The 24,220-nt window shown below is 39.9% G+C and overlaps 1 protein-coding gene across 2 annotated transcripts in view; it reads left to right on the forward strand.

Annotated features, from left to right (window-relative positions):
• Window positions 1–24,220, forward strand: part of CNTNAP5 (contactin associated protein family member 5) — a 414,440-nt gene that overhangs the window by 261,764 nt on the left and 128,456 nt on the right. For both annotated transcript variants that reach the window (XM_030277243.4, XM_072932032.1), the window contains 4 exons: window positions 6,292–6,495; window positions 8,398–8,582; window positions 12,072–12,215; window positions 22,271–22,535. In XM_030277243.4, coding sequence (XP_030133103.4) covers window positions 6,292–6,495; window positions 8,398–8,582; window positions 12,072–12,215; window positions 22,271–22,535 — 798 coding nt within the window. The remainder of the gene's footprint in view (window positions 1–6,291; window positions 6,496–8,397; window positions 8,583–12,071; window positions 12,216–22,270; window positions 22,536–24,220) is intronic.

Below are 24,220 nucleotides of genomic sequence, written 5' to 3' on the forward strand. Positions count from 1 at the left end.
CTTGTCATAGTGCTGCAGACTGTGGATGTAAGGCAAAAGGATTGATGCTGCTCCATTGCAGAAAATGGAAGTCCACTCATGAGGAAATACAAGTCCAATATTTGTTTCTCAGGTGACTTTGTGTTCATTTTTTTTACTTGAGATGCTGCTGGAAATGGGGGGAGATTTTATTGTGGAGAGTTCAGGGGATTACCAGCATTTTACTGATAAATTCGGCATGGTGGGGCACAAGCGACCATCACGTGCCACCACTGTACTGGTACATCTCCCCATTTAGCTTAGGTCCTTATCTGTTCCACCCAAGCACAGATAATGGGCTGCAGCAGAATAAGCATGAAAACTATTTGGGAGATGACCTAAATTTATCTAAGCTAAATTAAAGAAGAGTTTATTAAACTTTTTGATTCACATATTCCCACCAAACAAAGACACAACTCCAAGACTCTCCGGGGCCTTGTCACTGCACGTGGATCTTAGTACTGCTTCACATGGTTTCACAGGAAAATTCTTATGCTCTCTGTGTAGGTCTATCACATCCATTGAGCTGCTTCTAGATGCTGTTTCTCCACCTGCACAGGTATTGTGGACTCACCTACAACTGCCTGGTCTTGATGCCCAGTCATTAGGGCAAGAGACCTTTTCCAGGTATATTAGTGAACATGTAAACTGAAATCTGAAATTCAAGATAAACTGCATTTGGTGGCATAATTCTAAAACAGCCAGCTAATCTGTTTTCAAGCTCTTTCTTCTTCCAAACCGCTGCAGTGAAGAGTATAGTCCAAACAGTTGTTTAACAGCTAGAACTTGACCTTTGGGAAGAGTTAACCTTTTGTGGCTGTTTTTTTCTTTTTTTAGTGGTAGTCCATGTGATGTACTCCATGAGCACTACTTTCATGTCAGACTGTGGTTGTATTTTCTATGATACAAAGAAGATTTCAGAATCACTTGCAGGCTGAGTTGCCTTGTGTTATCATCTAAGTCTTCATCTTTGTCCTGTACCCTGCAGTTGCAGGAAATAAAAGTGCTTGTGCAGAATTAAGGTATGAGATTAAAGCAAGCCAGAAAAGAAATAAAGGGATTCATAAAACTTTTACAGGGTGTTGAAATATTAATTCCATTTATAGAAATGTGCCATTCACATTTCTCTCTGGCAAATTGCATATGCTAAAGCAATACCTGTCTACAAGTTGTGCTTATATAGTTTTACTGACTTGGCTACTCCTAAGACAGACACACCAGCACTGTATGAAAGATGTTTGATCATTTATAAAATGTCATCTTTAGTGATATACTGACAGAATATCTGCTGCAGATCCTGAGCTGGTGTACAACTACATAACTGCATTTTGTAAAGTTGATAGCAGACAGACTCATCCACCGTGTTCAGCTGTAGCATAAGAAATATTAATAATCTGGGAAGAAAAAATGTAAAATTACAAAGCTTAAGTTTCTAGAGACAGGCTGTTGAACAAACCAGGAAGGAAACTGAACTAGAAGAACAAATATATTGAAAGTGCACCATCTTCATGCATGTGTCTGTATGTATATGAAAGGTAGTTATGTGATGCTGAGAATAGAAACAGCATCAGCTGATACAAATTCATCTCTAAGAGCCACATATGGCTTCTCTGCTGCCTTTTTTAGGTGAATGTGATGGTCTTGTGGCAGCAGAAGGCTCTGTTATATCATTTTTGGTGTATGACTCCCTTATGCAGTATTGTCTGCTCGAGAGGCCTCAGGAACACAGTCCTGTGCTAACTTTTGCAAGTGCAGCTTTCATGATGACTATTTAGTAGGGGGCACATGGAAGGCATCAGTTCTTGTAGGTCAGCTCCCAGGTGACACTTTGCCAGGACACAGCAACAAAACATACTAAGGAATCCTGCTGTGTACATTGGATGCCAAAGTGGGTAACTTAGCCTGTGATGGTTAAGTTTGTGTGCTGCTGCTGAATGGCACTTGCTGTTGTTTATTGCTTCTGCTAGAAATAATTTACTATTAATTTATTCCTCAAGTCTCCCTGTCAAACAAAAGAGCTTTCATTTTTTGTCTTTTTTTTTTTTAATTCTTCCCTTTTACTTTTCACCCTCTATTTGGCTGCCAGTTGACATAGTTTCTTTGGAAAAAGAAAAACATGTTTTGAACAGAAAATCTATTTCAGATTATGAGTGTACCTGATCCTATCCCGTGCATATTGAAGTTTGTATGAATAAAGGACTCTGAGGCCATCATATAAGCTGTAATTCACAGATATCCTGCCAAATGTTCATTTTCTTCAGAAAGTATGTATTTAAATGAAAATTGATTACATTTTTTTTAAATTCCTGTAAATATCTCATCTGGTATCCTCAAAATAGTCACTAAAATAGGAAGGAGATGATGATCTGAAAGCATACATTAATGTTTCCTGTTCAGAAAAGGACTGATGATGAGTTCTGTGGAAAGTTCCATGTAAGCCCTTGCTATCCCTTTGCAGCAGTGGCTCCAGCAGTGTATTGTAACAGATAAGCAGAGCTGCAGCAGAGGACATGCTCAGACAAATGGCAAACCAATTGCTTTTGATGCTGGAGGTGGCAAGGGGCAAGAAGTGTATCTTTATACCTGGGAAAAGTCTTGTAAGCTTAGCACAAGAAAAAAGAAAATTGCTGGCACAATTTCTTTCATAGGATAAGATTTATAGGTGCATTGAAGGTGCTGATCATATTCTACAACTGGTTAACAGCCCAAGGTGCATCAGCAGAATCGGGTGTATGTGCAGTTAACAGGCTGAGATACCACAGGAGAAACAATGATAGGGTGTGAGACAGGGTGTCTTCTGAGATTCTGAGAGCAGAATTCTTCATTTGCAGTTCAGGACTCTGATTTCTCATATTTTGCTGTCATTGCTTTGGGGAATATGATCTGATGTTGTGCCTTTTTATTAAATTATATTTTTACTGGATTCTTTTTCTCTCTTTTTTTTTCTCTTTTTTTTTTTTTTCTTTTCCCCCCACCTTCCTTCATCCTCTCCTTTGTGTCCCTATGAGATAGAAAATAACTCATTGCAGAGAACTGCTTGATGTCTGATGGTCATTGACCAGTTGTTTTTGTAATGAAACGCACAAGGTAAAAACCCAAATGATTGCTTACCCGAATGAAGCAGAGATTTTTGATAGGGATAAAGCTGCATGGCAGAACAGCCTCCTCTGAAGTACAGTGCAGAACAGTCATGCACATTCATCCCTTGGGTTGCACGTCTGAGAGGAAGGTGGGCATGGCTTTAGGGTCATTCAGGCCTGTAAGCTGTGACTGGCCAGGGGACACATCTGTTCAGACCAGGAGTTCTCCTCTTCCCTTCTGCCAGGAGTTAAAGATTCCATTCATTGGTGCAAGCGCAGAACTGAAAGTTCCTGTCTCACATGGCAACTGAGTTCCTAGAATTATTCTTGGTTTAGAATATCTTTGTTAAGTAAGTGTTCACTTTTCCCAAAGTCACTAGGAGGAAGGAGTTTCTTCTTGAGTATGGCTGTATATCCTCTCTGCTGCTGGGAGCAGATTGCTGCACAAGAAGCTCTGTGCTCTCATACTGCTGCCAGCCTGTCAACAGCCTTGGTGATGAGGACAATGTAGAGAAGAGCCCAGAATGAGTAAAGTCTGTCTTCAGGGAGTGTAAGAACACCAGCAGGCAGGGCAGGATGAAATCATGTGTTTTGTTTTAGTCTGTTATTACTACAGATTTTCTGAGACTCGAAACATTTTGGATCCTCGTTCTCTTGCTGCAAGATGGTTATGGACATACATGGACTAAATAAACACTAAGCAAACGCTAAGCAGGTTTTCTGGAGTGGCTGATTTTAACAGGAACCAACGATTTGTTGTCATGCAAACTGCCACTAATGACTTTGGCTGCCAGCGTTAGCATTTATTGACATGTTCTCCTTTCATTCAGGGCTATTTATTGGCCAATGTGCTCATAGCTGATACTTAGTGGAGCAGATCTTTTCAGAAACAAGTTTTCTTTTGTGATATACTCTGTAAATGTCAGTAGTAGAGCTCTTCAAGAATCAAGTTATGCTGTGGCTTAGTGGAGAGTTAAGAACAAGAACTGAAGTGTGAATTTAGACTGGCTGGAGCCTTGGATATTAGGAAAAAAAATTTAAAAGGGCCACTTTTTGAGCAGCATTGAATCAGTGCGCCCTTGCTCTTGCAGTACCTTTGGTTTTAAGAGCTAGGAGAAAAATCAACTTTAGTTGCAAAATGCTCTGGAAATCAAAGATTAAATTCTTTATAAGCTATTTCCTAATTGCTGCCTGTGTTGGAATGAAACCATTTCTATAAGACACTTGTGATTTACTTTAGCCAAACTGTAGTATTTAATGTAGTTAGTGGAAATGCACAAGAACTAAACTACCATTTAATTCCCTTTACAGAAACTGGTTGTCAAGGTGTCAATAGAGAGAAGTCAGCAATTCTGAAGAAGCTGTTTCATAACACCTAATTCAGAAGTTAAAAACAGATGGCAGGAATACTTTCGTATTTGTGATAATTCTTAAACTAGCAACTGTTCCACAAATGACGGGAAAGAGCCTGTTATAATTCTGACATCAGAGATAAGAAGTTGGTCTTAGTTAATTCAAGAATGAATTTTCTCCAGGACTGAGTTTCTTTGTCAGTTTATTCTCATTAAAAAAATCAGTTTCCTTCTGATTTGGAATGAAGTTGGCCATGGAGTTACAGAATTTTGTATCAAATTGAAACTTTGTGCTCCCTGGAAGTTTGTAAGCGTGCCACCAAACTTCTGTACAAACTGTCATACTGACAGGCAGAAATTTTCATGGCAGTTTCCTTGGTAACAAACCGTTAACAGCTGTTTTATTTTCTGAGCTTTTAATAGTTTTTAATTGCAAACCTCTTTAATATTTTCACTAAAAGAAGAAAAAAAAGGTGAAAACCCTCCCCCCCAGCTCTTTTTATTTTTGGTTTTTAAAAAGGAGAAGATGAAACTAGTGTTAATGCTTAAAAGGATAAAAGATCTCTCAATGGAGTTTAGGTCAGTTAAACTACTGACTTGAATCATGATACGGTTGCTGACTGGAAGTCTTGATCATATGAAGTCTTGATCTCAGTTATTTTTCAGAAGAAAATAGAAAACTGATGGCTTTGGTTTATCATTGAAATGTATGGTTTGCAAAAAAGGTAATCTACATTCTTTCTACTTGGGCACTAGAAAGGTGTTACTTGTCTTTGTGCATGTGCCTCAGTAGTTATGTAGCTTAGTAAATCTCTGTTGAAATTCTTCATTGTCTGGTATTAATAATTCTTAATATTTTTCTTAACAACAAAAAATGCCAGTTGACAAAATTGCAATCGTGTCAAATTGCAGTTGGATAGAAACTGGAATTGAAGTAATGTATGTCAGTCAGATGTTTGTGTACAACATATTAGTTAGAAGTATTTAAAGCTACCTGAAATTTTCTGGTTATAGATACATTTAAAATTTTGTTTAAAAATATGTTTTGCTTAAAAGACTACTTTATAAAGCAGAGAGGGTACTGCAGGCAGCTGCTGCTCCCAAAGAAAATATTATTTGCAAGTGAGGAACAGAAAGCTTGTTTCCTACCAGAATGATTGGGATTTTAGAGGCTGGCTGGAGGGGAAAATATGTTTCTAATAGGATTTTCAAAGGTGTATAATCAGTTTAGATGCCCAGTTCCCGTGAAATCTCTTCAAAAGCTTTTTGAATTGATATTTGACTATTCCTGCCAGCCTAGTCAATTTGCATGCAGAAATATGGCTGATAAATGCCCGTCTCAAACAAGCAGCCAGCCCTTGGAGGCTGAGGGGATCCTTATCAGAATGCAGAGGTGGATGCAGGCATGGCTGACATGCAGGAACAGCTCAACAGACACTTGTGAAGCTACAAAAGTGGAGTGAGTACTGAAGTGTTCAAAGTAATGAATAACATTCTGAATGTGTTTGAAATGAACAGCAAATGTGGCAAGGGATGTTCTGGAGATCTGAATATGATGGAAGGCACCTGTTCTGTTCTCAAAAGTTAAATGAGAGGGAAGTGTTGTATGAGGAAGGCAAGTGCAGAGGGGTTCTGGTTTTATCCTCATGTTCCTTTTCTCCAGCAGAGGGAGAGGATTGGAAATGGATGAAATGTGGTTGCCCAAAAGACCTGTACATCCTGTGGATGTACACTCAGGACAATACCTGACTCCAAACTGTATTTGAAAAGATCCTGAAAAAAATACAGTCCCTCTTCTGATGCTGCCCCTCCTTGCCATTTTGCCATTTTCTTTCTTCCAGAGTCAGATATTGCAGACTTTGATGGCAGAAGTTCACTTCTCTACAGGTTCAATCAGAAGCTTATGAGCACGTTCAAAGATGTAGTTTCCTTGAAGTTCAAGAGCATGCAGGGGGATGGAGTCTTATTCCACGGAGAAGGACAGCGTGGAGATTACATAACCTTGGAACTGCAGAAAGGAAAGCTCTCCTTGCACCTCAACTTGGGTAAGGGTAATTGGGATTACTTGTTTGCATATAAATCTATTATTTATATTAGACAGTACCTGAAAACTGCAGCTGATACCAACAGAACATTCTGTGTGCTGATGTCATGAAGGACATGGTAGCTGAGCCAAGAGACCTTGGCTTCTCTAACTAGAGGTGAGCAAGGCAGAACTACTCAATGGCTAGTTCTAGTTCTTCACATACCTATTTTTTTTTTTAATGTATGTGTGAGTTTTTTGTCTTATTTTTAATAACAGCATTCTCAGGAAGTGGTCTTTGGACTGCAGAAGAGCTTTATTTTTGGTTTGTGTCTAATTTTTTTTTCCATTCACTCAGTGATTCAGAGCTGAGCTGAGAACACAGAATTTCAATGATAACATTGTGGTCAAAACATTGAGCACACTGCTGTGTTTCCTTCCTGAAAACTGAATATTCTTTCTTCAATATCTGTAAGGCTATCACTGTATGATCATGTTGGATCAGAGCATTAGAGGAAAGACTGGCTTAAGTTTTTTCTGTAGAAGGATGCTTGTTTTTTTTTTTCCCTGAAGCACTTTGATAATGGTAGGGACTGCTGCAGTAGGAGTGATCATACTCCCTCTCCCAGGCTTATTGCAAAATCCTCACTGGCTTCATCTGTGGGTGTCCCATGGTGTTGGCCTCAGCAGTCTCTGCTGACTCATGTTTCTCATGCTGAGGGGTTTAAATTGGGCATTTTCCCCCTTGTGCTTAATTATGTTTGTTTTAAAAATCAGTAACTATTTTCCACAGATGTTAGACTTCATTTTTACATAAGCTCATTAATTATTGAGTCCCCAAGTTGTGCTTTCTTTCTTTCCTTCTTTCCTTTTCAGTAAAGATTGGAAATGATAATGCATCATTTTCTGATTTGGGATTTGGATGTTACTTGGACCAAAAAACTACATCCTGCAGCTCTCAGTGGGGGAATCTACCCCACTGAATTGCCCGCTTACAAATTTTTTGTGCTAGGATAAGAATATACTACAGTTAATTATATTATGTAACTTCTTCCAGAGGAGATACTGTTGTGAATGTGTATTCTGAGATGAGTTGGGTTTTTTCTTCAGCTGTAGCCCCAAGTGTACAAAATTATAGCCATTTCAGGTCCTCTTTTTGCATTCATATGTCATGGGCAAGGGTTTTGATGACTTCTCTTGAATCTGCTTTCATCTTGCCTGGCAATTTTGGAGCATGTGTTCTCTCCATTCTGTGGGAATGTAAAAGAGAATACACACTCATTTTCAGTTAGAGGCTCTGAAGTGTTCAGACATGTAGCCAGCTGGAAAACAGAAGAATGCTTGAAAATACTGGGTTAAAATTACCAGCCTAAATATTTTTATGATTTGTGATCTATACTTTTGGAGAGCTAGGCCAGGTTTAAGAATTTTTTTGAGCTGAACAAAACACTCTTATTGCTTCACTGACTAGTGCAATTTTTTTTAAAACAATTTTCTTGTTAAAATGCAGAAAGCACAGAGTTGACAGTAAAGTGTCAGGAGTGGTCTGTTGATGTGAGTAGACAAAAGATTTTGGTGTTACCCAAAGGAAGCTCTTAAGCTACCAGGACCAAAAAGGCCTGGCAGAGCCAAGGATAGAAAGTATGTAATGCCCTACTGCACTGTGTGAGTGCAGCGTCTGTAACACCTCCTGCTTCATGACAAGGATTTCACAGGGGAAAAATGTGTGTGTGGCAGGGGGATAAACACACATGTATGTGAATAAGAGACCCAAGGAATCTAAGGCAGTCTTTGAAATGGATCTGTTTCCAAGAGCTCCGACTTGCATCCTGGAGCTCTGCTCTGTGCTTTCTTTGAGTCAACATGCTCCAGTTAAGAGTCTGGAGGTAACTCTGGTGTCTTCTGCCTCTCTGTGCCACTCCAGGGGACTCCAACCTGCACTTCAGTAACAGCCACACGTCTGTCACCTTGGGCAGCCTCCTGGATGACCAGCACTGGCACTCAGTTCTCATAGAACGCTTCAACAAGCAAGTGAACTTCACAGTGGACAAGCACACCCAGCACTTCCGAACAAAGGGGGATTCAGATCACTTGGATATTGATTATGAGGTGTGTGAAGCCCTTTAGGTTATAACCTGTGAATAGAGGTATGAATTGCTATACAATGAATATGATGGAAAACAACCACTCTATGAGCTGTTTCTTTCCAGCAAAGATCATTATTTAATATTTCCTTCCTAGAGAGCTGCTTTCATACTTTACCAGCATAAACTATGCCAGTGTCACTCCATATATGCCAGCATCAGAAAGTGGCAAATCTCTGTTCAAATAGGCATTGCATTATGTTTACACTTCAAAGTATGGCAGACTTTGAATAAATGAGAAGTCATAGCCTGGGTTCTAGTCAAATGTTAAGGGAGCAGCTGTGTTATCATCTCCAGTATGATTTTAATGACATCACTGTGCTCCATCCCTGCATTGAATTGAGCATGACTGTGGGGATTCCAGCCCTGAGTCGCCCCTCTATCCAGACACCACTTGCTTGAATTACAGCTCTCCACATAGAGATGAGCAGATGAAAATGATTGTATTCCTAGTAGGAATGGAAGACCTCCAGAATGCAAGGAAGCTTTAGTGAGGTGGGCATCTGTCTCTTCTCTAAGGTAGCAAGTGACAGGACGAGAAGAAATGGCCTGAAGTTATGGCAGAGGAGGTTTACACTGGACAGCAGGAAAATCTTCCTTACTGAAAGGGTGGTCACACACTGAAACAGGCTGCCCTGGGAAGTGGTGGAATCATCATCCCAGGGTGCATTCCAAAGGTGTGTGGAAGTGGCTCTTGGGGAATATGGTCTAGTCATGAACATGAAGATGATGGGTTGGACTCGATCTTAGATGTTTTTTCAACCTTAGTAATTGTATGAGTTTCACAACCATTAGCTTGACCCAGTTCCCTTCACAGTGAGCATGTTGCAGAGAATGCTGACCTAGGGAACCAGAGCAGCTCAGCAGGGAAGAACTGAGCAGAGGAAACATCCTGCCTGCCCATAAACCTGAGCCTGGTGGGCTCCCCTGTGATGTGACCGGTGTGTGGCAGAGTGCAGTTTATATCACCCCAGCAGTTCAGTGCTTATGGATGATAGTTGTTAAAAATTCCTTAAAGCCCTATATAGCATCATATCTGTATGCAAGGCAGTTGCTCATCTGTTTGCCATCAACGCAGACCTGCGTGCAAATGACCCATGTAGGTTTTTATCCCCCTGTGCTTGTCTGCCAAGTCTGCCTTGCCCACAAGGCTCAGGGTCGTGCTTGCACAGAGCCATCACCCTGTGTGTGATGTGCTGAGCTGGCACGGTTCACTGCTTCAGAGACCACAAGTTCTCCCTTTGCATTTTGAATTCATTTCTCTGGAAAGGATCATTTTCCAACACACCCAAGGGAAAAAAAGCAGACGGCTCAGCAGTGGCAGGTGCCTGCTCTCTCATCTCATCTTCCAGATGAAATTCCTTTCTTTGCATTTCACAAAGCAGGGTGGAGAGAGTGGTTCCTGTCCCCTGGCACTGCTTTACCAAATCATGAGCACATTTAATAGGGACAGCACTTGGAACAGTGGGATCCTGCAACAGCTTTAGACTGAACTATTAGGAGCCAAAACTGTAACTGCTTTTAAGATAGAGACGAGAAAAGCCAAATAACTGAGTCATCAGCTTTTCTAATTTCAAAATAATAAAATTTCTTACCTCTTGCTTGGTGCCAACTAGGGGAAACTCAGGCTCCAATCTAATTTGAAGAACATTTTCCCAGATGTTCCAAAATAGGGAACATGGTAGAAAAGATCTTCGGGTGTTGTAAATCAGCATCACCATCAACAACTTTGGCACTCACACCTTGTCCCCCGAGCTTAGTTTTTCACAGTGTGTTTTTTTCTCCATTTGCACTGAGAGAGTGTTTCAGTCAAACATTGCAGCAATGCAGTCTGCTGAAAGTTTATCTCAGCACACTTTAGGGATTAAAGGCCTTACTGAGAGTAATAAAATCATTACTTTCATAATTAAAATTATTAACAATCACAAAGGAAACTGTTTCCTTAATAATGCATTTGTGTAATTGATATTGATTTTTCTTTTGGTTCTGAAACCCTGATACAGAGTCCCTAAGCAGGAGACTGAAGAATAGAACATGAAAGAAGGAAAGTCTGGTGTTTTAGAAAGAACTAATGATTCTTGCTGGAAAAAAACCCAAAACATTGCTACCAGATAAGCCCTCATGCCAATAACAAACCTGCAAGTGACGTAAAGTAGCCGTCTGTTCACTCTTTATTTCTCAGAAGTGATCAATTAAAACAACTGAGGTGCAAGTTCATTAAGAACTTGTTTTCAAGTAAGTGTTTTCAAGGTTACCCAGGGAGTTTTCACTTGCTTATGTATCCCAGCTTGTTAGGTGGAGTGGGAGGAAAAATAACCCCCAAATTGCTCTTTATTTTTGTAATAATGAAGTGAGGTAAGGCTTTGGGAATTGTGACAGGGGAATAGGGCTGACCAGATCCCAGGAGCTGTCAGCATGTAAGCAGTGCCACACAGCAGTGCATGCTCTTGCTGCAGTGGATGCAGCAGGATTGCAGCACAGGTCCTGATCAAGTGTGGCGGCTGCAGGATCCCCTCCTGCATTATATCACTCACTGTGCTGCTGGCTGTGATGGGAAAAAATAGTAAAACTTTAGTGGCATCACCAGTAATGCTTTGCCAGAAAGGTTAGTAAAGTTAATTAGAAATGAGCTGTGACATTTGGAAAATGAAGGTAGGATTATCAGAATTTTTGGGGGTTGTGGGGTTTGTTTTTCTTTTTTTTTACTCTCTTTCTTTTCTTCAGAATCTAAACAATTATGCTGCATTTGAGCAGCTTTATTTTCTTAGGCTCTTTGTCCTCCCAGGGCTTTCAGCCCCTCCACACACAGTGTTAACAGCTGCCAATACTTAACAGCACAGCAGAAGTTTTGTGCAAATGTGTAGCCTGCAGAACAAAGCTCAGTCCCAATGCCACATGTGACAATTGTAAAGACCAAAGCACAGTGAAATTGCAAGGTGCAAATGGGGTGCTTGTGTAAGTGATAGGACCCTCCTCTGGCTGAAACCAGAACTGCTCAGACACCTGCCTGGTGGAAAGGGAGAATTTATTCCCCCATCGCTCAGAGGTCCCTGAGCTCTGTGGGCTGCAGGTGTCACCCTCTGGGCCAGTGGGGCTGTGGGTTGCACACTGTGGGAAGGTTTCCTTGTGTGTGGCTGTTCTGGGAGGGGAGCTGGTGGCACTAGGCTGGTGTGCCAAGGCACTTCAGAGCTGCTCCCAAAGCAGTGAGCTCTGTGCCACAGTTCCTCCAGCAGCAGGAATGCAATGGGAGGCTGTAATTTCCCTTGAGAGGTGGCCAGGCTCTGCCTCATGCTCCCAGGGATCTTCTTGGTGGGAACTGGCTCTTAATACCCCGAGTGGATGTATGGAGTGGGGCTCTGCTCTCCTGCTTTTGGGATGATAACACAATGTATTGTAATATATGCATACATATATATAATATTATAAATAATGCTGTTCTTATTCTTTCCAAAAGCTCAGTTTTGGAGGGATTCCTGTCCCAGGGAAGCCAGGAACCTTTCAGAGGAAAAATTTCCATGGGTGCATTGAGAACCTTTACTACAACGGAGTCAATATAATTGACCTGGCCAAAAGACGCAAACCTCAGATCTATACTGTGGTAAGAGGCAGTACCATGTGCTTTCCTTCCTTACTTCCATGCTTTTTGTGCTCTCTGGGTGCTGCTCTCTGGCTGCATTGAATGAGCAGAGTTCAGATTTGGATAGCTGTGGGGATAATTAGCATGTTAAAATGATATTGCTGAGGTTAACACCAGCCAGCACTGGCTCCTGTGGAGAGAGTTATTGAGAGACACATGTGGAAACCAATGCATTTCTCTGATTTTTCTGGTGTAATAGAATTTGCTTGGGGAAACATTTTAATTATTTTTTTCAAGATAAAAATGTGTATATTTAATGGCATGATAGAAGTCATAGAGATTTTCTTTCCTGGTTAACTCAGATAAAATCTTATTTTCTGAACTATTCTCCATCACTGTTGGAAAGTACAGCAGTAGCAGAATTCTACTTTGATACTTCAGTTCATATTATAGAGGAGAAAAATACTCCTGTTATCACTGGAAATAGTGTACTTTGTGCTGCTCCTTATTTTCAATGTATTTTGGTTGTTCTGAGAACCATTGACTTTGTACTGCTGTCTCTAAATGTGGAATAGTAGAGGTAAAGCAAGAGGAGCTACAATCTTATCCAGCTTGATAACATAAACCACAAATATAACTTAACACATATTAATGTCCAAAATTACAGATATATTTATGTATATCACAAAAATAACAAACATTTTATTTTGTAAGAAGAGTAAACTACACTCCCACAGCCTTGACAAACTGTATATAATTCAACTGTGTTCAGCTTTTATCTCACTCCTACACTGTGCTTTGATAAATGCCTTTTGGCTAACACTGTGTCTTTGGAGAGCATGGAGATGAAACTGCTTCTGGCTCCCATGGCATCTTCTAGTTTGTAGTAATGTGTATGAATACACTGAACCTAAAACAAAGCAAGCCAGAAGACCAAGGAAGTTCTTTCTGTGCTTTCCCTGCCTAGGGCAAGGCTGAATAGGCAGGGAGCTGGAAAATGGAAAGGTGATGGTGAGAAGTTCCTCACTGTGTTGTTGGCAGTCAAGACTGCCTCCAGGATACTCCCCTGGGACCGAGAGACTTTGCTTTAATAATCTTGAGTTTGATTGTTCTTACTGAGGACTCAAAGGCAGAAATGCTATGAACTGTGTTAAATTGCTCTTCCCCTCAGCTTACTTTCTAATGGAGGAGCAAAGAGCCCTTGTCTGCTTCTTAGGTCATTAAACAGCTGGTTGTTTGCTGGCTGGATAATGGGAAGGCCTTTTTGAAGGGGAAGAGAAGAATTTTGCAATGCACTTTTTCTCAGAAGGGCGTTGTCTGAGTGTAGGTGGCTCCAAGCAGTGAAACTCTGTTATCACTACACTTGGTTCAGACAATGCTAGACGAAAGGTCTAGGAATCTCAACTTAAGATAGTGGGGATGTGCTTCCACCCTTCAATCTCTTTCACGTAAGTGATGATTTAAATGCCATGGTTTCCAGAGGCAGGCTGCTTACTGCATTTTTCAAGGCTTATGAGCTGCTCTGTGACACTTGGGTATGCAAAGTGCATGGAGAGGTTGCCATGCTCAGAGTGCCTCATAATCTTAGATGAACACTTCTCTATTGGAAATGGGCTCTGTAAATCTGTTTTCCAACATTCTTTACATCCCAGCTATTTCTAGCAACTCTCAGGTACTTCTAGGTTATTCAGGCTGATCCCGTTTTCCTTTTCTACTCTTCCTCACTCATTAGCAATTAACTTCCTCAAATTAAAATGACTTGTTTTTGCTAAATCTAGTGTTTTGCCTGCCAGAGTTACTCTGCACTAAATGCTTTTACTCAAAGTGCATTGAGGTTTTCAAGCAATAAGCTCTATCCTCAGGGAGCTGCAAGTTTCTCTGCTTCACGTCTTTGTAGTCACTAAGGTTGTCTGAAGTGGAAATGCAATGAAAGGATCAGCACAGAAGAATAATTAAATGTTACAGGGCCTTGGAACTACTCCTTCCAAAAATATGTTGCATATTTATGTTCTCTCCCCACAAGTTGGAGATCACCTGAGATGGTTCTGCGTTGTTAATCCCCAAAATACCTTTGTCTCCTAGCAAAAGATAATTGATGATAAAGTGGTTGGTTTGGGATTCAAAAGCCATTAATGCTTAGAGACATCAGTTTTTGCCTCCAGAGGCAGGCACACTTCAGCATTCACTCTCTGCTTCACTCTGTGCCTTTGTGAATGTTGCCACAGTCAGTCAGCCAAACTTGGGGGTACATATCAGCTTAGGGTTTTTTCTACTTTTGACATCTTTCACATGAGCAGGAGAATGATACACCAGCTTTGGCAGTATAGATTTCTTCTTATGATGTAGTTCCTCACCCGTATAAATAATGGTCCCAAATCAGCTGCATTTAAAGTCAGAGGAAGAAACTACAGATTGTCAATAACAGAGTGCTGTAGTATGTATTGTACTCTTGGGTGGTGGCTCTGATTATCATTCTGCCTGTTCTTTTCTGTAACTCATTTGCAGTTTTCAGACTTCCAATGAATCCCCTTGAGAAGGCATCTCAAGATAACGAGGCAGCCTGTCTCTTTGAACTAGAACTAGAATTGCCTTCAGAATTCCATTTTTCTATTGCCTGATAGTTAACCTCCCTACATAACACTGTCTGTTTGGACAGGCAGTCTTTCTTCTCTCTGGGGTTTCTTCTGTTCCTGATGGCATGTTGTAGGCTTTGTGGTTTTTTTTTTTGGTTTAGTTTCTTTGGTTTGGTTATTTTTTGTTTGGTTGGTTTGATTGTTTAGTGTTTTGTTTGACTGTTTTTTTTTTTTTTTTTCTGGGGTGGGGGGGGAGGAAAGGTTTGTTGTTTTGTTTGTTTGGGGTTTCTAATTCATTTTGTTTTCCCTTCCCTTGATCATTGAATGTGGCGCAATGATATGGAATCTTTTATGTGCTTTCTAAGTGATTACTGCAAAAGGTTATGAGAAGTCAAATTTCTGTAATTAACCACTGTCATGGTCTTAGGGTGGACCCTTGGGAAACCTCATAAAATGCTTTAAAATAGTAATCTCAAGGTTTGCCCTATTTACGAAATGTTTTCTCAGCACAAGAGAAGTGCAGACTGCTCATTATGAGAAATCACACAGCAGTTGTACTTCTTGGGCAATTAAGTAGGGGCAAAAAATTATGCAAGAGTCACATTTACAAGAAGCAGAAGGGAAATTGTTCTCCACAGAAGTAAATCTGTTCTGATTATATCTGGGATGGAGAAGTCTTCATTGAGGGATATTGTGCTTGTTAAGAGTTTATGTAGATGCAGGAAGATATGGGGCAAATTTTTAGGAAGATAAATCCTTGAGAATTGCTAAATGCATCTGGTTGAGGGAGTAGATAAGAGAAAAAACAGCTATAGCATCCTGAAAATATGGAATCCTTTCCACCAGTGGTTACTTAATGCTAGATTCTGGTTGCACCTTTAGAAACTGCTCGAATGTGACCTGTAGCCTGGGTCTTAAGTTGTTTTTGTGCTTCACTGATTTGTGATGCCAAAATAGTTGTCTAGCTGATAAAAAGAAATTAAGAGGTCATGAAAAGATGCAGTGTTTGGTCTTCTCAGTGTTCCACCCTACTTACTGAAATTGAGAAAAACACAATCTCCCTTTCTCTTCCATTACCTCTGGCTAATACAAGTTGGAGTTGCATTTATGTGTAGCAGAGCAAGCCCTGTGCTGGCTCAAGAGGAGTGCAGATTACTGTAAGGCAGAAGTTCTCAGCTCTCAGATAGACTTGAATTTCTACACTGGCCTGCCATGTTGAATGTGAGAGTGACAGCCCAGCACAGTGAGGGATGGGGTGACATATAAATGTATCACTGTAGTGCCTTGGGGAAATAACCAATTGCCAGCATCAAAAAGCAAGGAAATATACCTAGTGACAGGAGAATGTAAACTAATAATTCATTCTCTTTATAGAGAATCCAAACATGCTATTTTGTTAGAGCTGATTTGAGGTACCTTCATCCTGAAAAGAATTTACTTGTCTGTGAATGTCTGGTTCTACCAAAGTGCTCTGGCATGTGTTGATCTATCTGTGAACATCAGGCTGGTGATTTGTGAAGGCCCCTCCTAGGGTTTGGAGAATCACAAGTTAGATTCTTTTCCTATTTTTTGTGCTCCAATAAGACTATAGGAATCCTATATAAAGCATGTTGGACATTTTTAGTGACATTTTTCACAACTTCCTGTGGACCAAGTTGAATTTCTAAAAACAAACAAACAAAAAAAACAACAAAAAAAAACCAACCACCCCACGTTTTATTCAATTATTGAATGGAAGTGTGGAAGTGTTGGGTCACATGAATAAAAAGACTACTGAATTTATTATTTTTTAGATAAGGCAGGTGAACTCAGATTTTCGAAATATTTGATTCTTTTAAAATATGTTTTTATATTTTCTTCTGTCTTTCTGTGTGATCTCTGGATCTTCAGAGGAGTCTCCTTTGCATTCTACCTGCAGTGTGGAATAGCAAGGAAGTCTATATAAATAGCATTCATTCTAAGGTTCTATTTTATTGTTGCTGAAGGGTATAACAGGATTATTTTGAAAGAAATTAAGTGTGTCACTTCAATTGAGGTCTTGAAATAAAGTCTATTTAAATAACATCTATCCCATTGATTTCAGTTGGCTTTGTCCACAATTCTAAAGAGTTTCAGTGTGCAGATGTATAATCCAGCACATAGCTGCATTAATAAACTCTCCTTGATATAAAAGTTTCTTTGTGTTAGAATTTTGATAGTTGTGATGACAACAAATGAAGTAAATCTTTTGGGAGGGAGACCATATTTCTTAATAAGACTGGATGACATGCAGAAAAAACGGACATGTTTCTGAGCAAGCAAGGCTTTTTTGAGAGTCATCAGACTTCAGCAAATTAGAGGTTTGAAACAATTGTTCAGGGTTTCATTTATTACAACATCTGGATAGTCAAATTAAATGAATAGGGCAGTTAGTGCCTGCTGAGCAGAGGAGGATGTTTCAAGGTGGGAGGTGATAAGGCTGTTAGTCCCTGTAGGAGAGGAAGAGAGATGGCTAATTATTGTCATAGGAGCTAGCAGGAGATAAGGAAAATGGGAGAAAATGTAATTTTCTGCAATGCCAGGTCTTTAGTATATTTTTAAGGTCGTATTCCAATTGGTAAGACCTTAGGAACTCTTTGGCACTTGGCATAACAAGCTGAGCCCATCACAGACAGGAGCCTGGACTGTGTGCAGTTCACACCAGCCATTTAAGCTGGTGTTGTGCTACAATACACAGATAATTGGAATTTAAAAGAGGAAAATCTATTAAAGGAAACTAATACATAAAAAAATAAGAAAACTGATAGGAATTGCTTTCTATACACTTTTCTATTTTAAAGTAGATGGGGCTCTGTTTTAATAATAATAATGAAGGAAAAAAAAAAATCTCCTTGCTGCTGTGTTTTGTTCCAGGCAATAAAAACTAATAAGCTGTAGATCACTTTACCTTGAAGTGGAGCAAAAATTGGACTTGGACTGTAATAATTTGCCAGTTTGATATAAGACATCTATCTTATTCACTTCTAGCGAGGTGAATTTGAAAGGCTGGCTTCATTCCTACTTGTTGCTTAAAGTGAATATTCCCCCTTACCAGGAGGATGGGTGTGGGTGAGATCTTGGGAGGAGACGTAGCCAGGACAGCTGATCCAAACTGACCAAAGGGATATTCCACACCAATTGAGTCTGCTTAGCAGTAAAAGCCAAGAGAAAAAGGAAGGGAAGAGGCATTCATTACTGTGGAGAAACTTCTACACATGCTGAAGCCCTGCTTCCTAGGAAGTAGCTGGGCATCATCTGCTTATGGAAAGTAAAGGTGAATTATTTTGTTTTCCTTTGCCTCTGTGTGCAGCCTTTGCTTTTGCTTTATTGGGCTGCCTTTCTCTTAACACAAGAGGGTTTTCTACCTAGCATACAGACAAAGTCAATACACCACAGAGAGAAAATATTAAATAGTCACTATTTTTTTGTGTATGGGTGTGTCCTCCTGTGGTCTTTTTCCTTGTTTTCCTGTCTCTCTGAGAAAAATGATGTAGAATGTTTCCAAAATATTTCTGTATTTGCTCTTATCTTTTTTCAGTATCCCTTAACTATTGCACCATGTAATGAAACAGTAATGTACAGTTACTATGGGCATAAAATGCTAAAATCCTTTGTTCTGCTTCTGGCCAGGGACACAGCCGGTTTAGGAGTCTGAGATAAAGAACATCTGGAAAGGTCCTGCCAAGCATCTAATCCTTTATTCCCTCATAGTCACAATGTTTCAGTTTTTTCTAAGCCTTCTCTATTTTTGGTTAAATATTACTTTCCCTCCATTGGGAATATTATTTTTATGTAAACAACTTAAATTAACGTGATAAACAATTAACATTTTATTGGAATTCATTATACCATCAGTAAGTGGAGATAGGGCAGTTCTCTGTCATGAGATTGATTATCACAGGGCCATATTAGTTTCAGTGTAACTTCAATCAGGAAAGCTATCAGATTTCTATATTGAAATTTTTCTCAGAGAAACAGAAACTCATCTCAGTACAGGAACTTCTGGTCCCCCTGCTCTTGGGGTGGACTGGGTGCAGACTCAGTGGACCTGTCCGAGCTGAAGGAGCACTGTGTACCTTGGTGCTCCTGTATCCTGTTTGAAGGCAGTTTGTAGCAGTATTTCAGAAGGCTGGAGCTGGTATCTTACTTTGATTTGCTTTTCATGTAGTGTTCAACGTGGTCTTGAGAAGTACTTGAAATATGTGGATCTCCTGACATTTGTTCTGCTAGAGAGAAGTAATTTAAAAACAGGGCTTGAAGGAACCTCCCTCATTCTCAAAATTGAGTTTCTCAGAGTTGAATGCCAATTTTTCATCTTATCTTTTTAAAACTGCATCAAAGGTCACCTTTTTCTTCTGTTACTCTTGTTGTATATTCTTCTGCACACTCAGTCCCTTCACAGTAAGTAGTCCTCCAATTTCCAAGCTGGAGATATACTTGCCAGTTTACCACATTTGTATCCCAGCCAGGCCTGGGACCTTAGTTCCTTTACCTGTCATATGAAATCATCCTTTCTAATCCTCTGCAGAAAGCAAAATACCCTTTTCATTGGACAGTATCCACAGAGTGATTAATGAGGAAAGTTTAAGTGCCCATTTGATGCTCCAACCTGCAGGTAGAATGAGAACTCAGAAATACTCATTTATTGCTGTTTCTTTTCAAGCTGTGATCTTGGCCTGGATCCTCTGGTAGGCTAAGTGCTGAGAATTGCAGTGCAGCTGTCAGTTTGAATAATTTCCCAAGTGCATATTATTTTTGATTAGTATTCTCTGAGATCAAGGAAGATGTATAAGGAACTTGTCACCAACTGCCCTGATTTTGGTGTTGTCTTCTCTCTTCATTGAACAGTACATAATACTACATGAAGAAAGGCCAGAAAAGACTGAAATGGTTCATTAAAGTTATACAGGTTTTATTGAAGTCCCACAGAAGTCACTGGAAAGTTTCCAGTCTGTTTTGGATGAAGTTTATGACTCGGAGGATTTTCTATGTAATCCACTTCTATCCTCATCACTTAGCAACTGTTTTCTTCCATTCTCTTTTAATAGGAGAGGCTCTGGTTGTTCTTTAAAATGCTGTAACATGCTGCTGCCTGTTCATTCAACATCTTACTTGAACAAGAACCACCTCTAAAGCTGTACCCTGCCTGCAGAAATCTGGGCTGCTTCTACTCTTTTCTTAAGACAGCTGTCATGGCAGCCAGTGAAAAAATTGCAAGTATCTTCATTGCATTTTTAGGCTCTGAAGTTTTCTCTTGTAAGAACAATAAGAGCTATTTTGTTAGGATTTCACTGCTTGTTAGAGGAGTCGTTAATCAGTCTGGAGATGGACTCAATGGAATTCTCAAATGCCACATGATAGCTAAAGTTTCCACAGCTGGGTAGAGCTGAGCGTCTCCTTTGTTTTCTTTAGGGATTAGACCATTCTTATATCCCATTTCCTAGCCAATGAGCTTTTACTTTTCAGTTAAATTGGGTTCAATTATAAAATCAAGTGTCTTCCAGAAATCTGGCATATACCCTGGAGAGTTCCAGGACTGCTGCCAATTAAAGCAAAATGCTCATGATCAGATGAAGGTTTAGAGGGAGCTGTTTACTTTTCTGACTTAGACCTGATGGAATAATTTGTTTGAGAACAACACTCACAGCAAATTTAACAATTTTTTTAGAGGGAACCTATTGCATTTCAGTGGACAAATGTTTTTCAAAGTAACGGTTTTGTGTGTGTTTTCTCAGGTTTTCATGTTTCTGTCTCTAGGAAGGTAGGCAGGTTGGTCAGTGTAAGGATGTCAGCATCTGTTGTTGCTGTGTATTAACTACATCATCTGGCTTTGCTCTGGAATGCTGCTTTAAGGTGTTTCCCTCCTAAATTAGTCAGTTGAATAGATGTAAGTTCTTGAGGCATCAGTTGTTTACTCAACTTTTTTTTTCCCTTTTTTTTTTTACAAGTCCTGGCTAGTGTTTAGTCCTGACTGCAGTTACTTATCACCCTTACATCATGGAGGTCTCAATTTTTGAATAAGAGTAACAAACATACCTCATGAAAAGACCCCCCCCCCCCCCCACGAAAGGCAGACACGTCTTGTCTGTCTTCCAAATGCACCTTTAATCCCATTTACACAGAATATTTCCTCACCACCTTTGTGTATTTCAAGCTGTCTGTTCTTATGATGGGTGGAATAAAACCTGTTCTGCTTCAGTTTAGACAATGGAGAGGCTGAAGTTGAAGTCAGACTTCAGAGCTTGAAGTCTGACCAGGTTAAACAAGGGAAGGGATGTGCAGCTCCTGTCCATATGTCCCAGCACTGGCCTTGCAGTCAGCACTCTTTGCTGATCATGTCTCAGGACAGAACTTCTGGCCTGAATTTTGGTTAAAAACTGAGGTAGAAATGTAACAATGGCAAAAAAAAAGTTTGTGCCATCTCTTCATGCAGTAGTAGAAACTTTTTAAAGGCTGAGACCAAATTTCCATCCTACTTCCCACCTGACTAATGTTCGGTGGAGTTCAGATAAGCTTTGGATTATATCTTGGGGCACGTTGTAATATGATGTACCCATGGATTTATTTTGCCACAGCTGTTTGGTAGCATTCTGAACCTAACAGGGACTACTGTGCAGATAGCTCCATATAGATAAGTATCTATCAGTGATTGTTTCATCCAGTGATAACTTTGTCTATTTCTGACACCTTATTTTCCTTTTAAAAAATAAAGACTGGAAAGATGTTTGAAAGTGATAGGGAGCAGTTTCATCATCTGTCTGAGATTGCAGACAGGAATTCCCCAAGCACTTCCTGCAACTTCCTGCACATCCATCAAGTGCTGTTCGTCATAATTATCTAGTTAGAGTGAGGTACAGGCTCTGATGAGAAGTGTTATCATGGAGAAAGCCTTACACTCTGATGTTTTATCAGATTACAGCTGGTATTTTACAAAACAGCCATGTTCAAAGCAGCTGGCTGCAACAATCTTCTCCTGGCTTTGAAGGATGTGGCTCCTAAAGTGTATCCTGGATTTATATATTGTTAAGGTTTTATACCATGGCCTGATTAACCTGATGGGGTAAACTACAGTATAGCTGAGCAAACTGATGGAGTAATTTCTTCCATCAACTACAGTGATACAAGCTAGTGCAGATTCTGTAGACTGCTTTGAGTAAATGTGCTTCTCTTCTGGGCAAATGGCAAATTGATTTAAGGGCTGGGTGACTGAGATAATAATCTAAATTGTGGCATTGATAAGGATATTTGGTTACATTTAGATCCTGCTAAGAAGTAAGGTTTTGATTTTTGATCCTCAGCATTTGGGATAAAACTAAAATTTTGAAGTTAGATATGTTTTCCCAACATGGACAGATACATTTCCTATTGATCTCCAAAGACATATGTCTGAATAATAATACCTATTTCAGCTTTGAGGGCAATTAGAAATCCAATGAGCTTATTTAATTAAAGATGTTTTTTTTTTTTTTTTTTTTTTTTTTGCAGGGGAATGTGACCTTTTCTTGTTCAGAGCCACAAATTGTTCCTATCACCTTTGTGAGCGCCAGTCGAAGCTACTTGCTGCTGCCCGGCACTGCTCAAATTGATGGCTTGTCAGTCAGCTTCCAGTTCCGAACGTGGAATAAAGATGGCTTACTTCTGTTCACCGAGCTGTCTGAAAACTCAGGGCATCTCTTGGTTTACCTCCGTGGTGGGAGACTGATGCTACTTATTCAAAAGGAGACTGAGAACCCAGTGGAAATCTCTGAAGGTGTTTATTTTTTGTTTACTTTCACTTGTCTCCTTCTAAAACACAAAGGTTCAGCTCCATGGGATGAAAGGATCAAACAATAAGGAAACACCCAATCTTCCTTTCTCTTTTAAATTTTCTCTTGCTTTCCAGTGGTAAAGCCGCTCTGTACAGCTTGATCTAAGCTTGGAAAATTGGCATCCTGAAATCTCCAGACTCAATCTCACTGACAGTTAGCTGAGCCTCTCTGTTCTTAAGTAGTCACACTCAATTTTCTTCAGTCAGGTTGCATAAAGCCCTTCCTGTTCCCATCTTCAGACTGTGCTGAAATCAGCTGGGAGCCAGCTCAGACACAGCATATTTCCCCAGGAGAAGTTAAGGGAGGCTCAGAGCTGATTTTCTTTCTCTGACTGTAGCTTGGGACTCCCCCTTTATGCTGCACTCAGAAAAGAGGCTGACAATGGGCTTCCTCTCCTTACACTCTCTATTAGGCTTTCTTAGTTACTTTAAAAGTTGCTTTGTGTAGTGAAGCTGGTGGGATGCAAGAGGGTAAAATAGGGCTGCCTCTGTAATTTAAAATTTGGGGGAATAATAATAATAATAATGATGATGATAATAACAACAATAATTATATATTTTCTAAAAGAGCAGATGTTTAGAAACATGTAATATTAAAATATTCCCTGTACAGACTAAAAGAGGGCAGATGTATCTATTAAAAGAAGCAGAGATAAAAAACTGACAGAGTTGTCAAAGCAGAGCTGTTCTGTATGCATGTTTCATTCCCCTTTATGATCAAAAATGAGGCAGCCCTGCATCTATCCTTACTCATGTAGATTGCTACAGCCATAGCTTGCTGCAATTGAACACTGAAAACTGAGATTCCAGCCTTTATTGCAGTCCTAATGAAATTGTTGACAAAGCTGAGACAATGTCAATATTTGGTTGGGTGAATTTATTTTTATGCACTTCTGAAATAATGAACCTGAGTCCAGCCTATTCAAACATGCTAAACTGCCTACTTGGACATGCAGAAGGTGCATGTGCCATGCTCTGCAGATGTCAGGTATTTACAATAACCTCATGCTTGCTCAATAATGGACCTGGTTTTCCCCAAATGGGATCTATTTCCTCTTGTAATTGTTTCAAACCTCGACAACATATTCCACTTCAAACTGCACTTCTAGTTGAAAAATCATCTAGTTTTTGAAAAACCAGCCTCTAATTCTATGGTAATTGTGCATGTGTAAACAGCCATTTCATTTTGAAATTTGTGATGAAATGGCTTTGCACATACCTAACACACACTGTTTTTTATTTTGTTTTGAACTGTTCTCACACCTCTTTGTGTTCCTAAGTGCTTGTTTGTTTTCTCTGAAAGCAACATTAATAAAAATGTTCTGTTAGGGTGGGGTGTAAATACTAGTTGTCTGTGCCTGATCTCAGTAAGTTCAGCCTGATGATAGCATATTTTGAACTGCAATTAGGTTGCTTTTGATCTGCACCTCTGTGTGTGGGTTCAGAACCTTGCCCACTGATTCTCATGGCTGTCAGAATAGAAGATGTGGAGTTTCTTTGTAGCTCTGTAGTGGTATTTCAAGAGCCACACAATGCAGCACTGATTTTCAGAATAAGGAAACAAGACAGGTAATTTCCTACTTCACACGAGTATCTAGAAGAGAAGGAGACTGTGCACTAGATCCCTC

This window comes from Taeniopygia guttata, chromosome 7 (genome assembly GCF_048771995.1).
Source record: "Taeniopygia guttata chromosome 7, bTaeGut7.mat, whole genome shotgun sequence".
NCBI lineage: Eukaryota > Metazoa > Chordata > Aves > Passeriformes > Estrildidae > Taeniopygia > Taeniopygia guttata.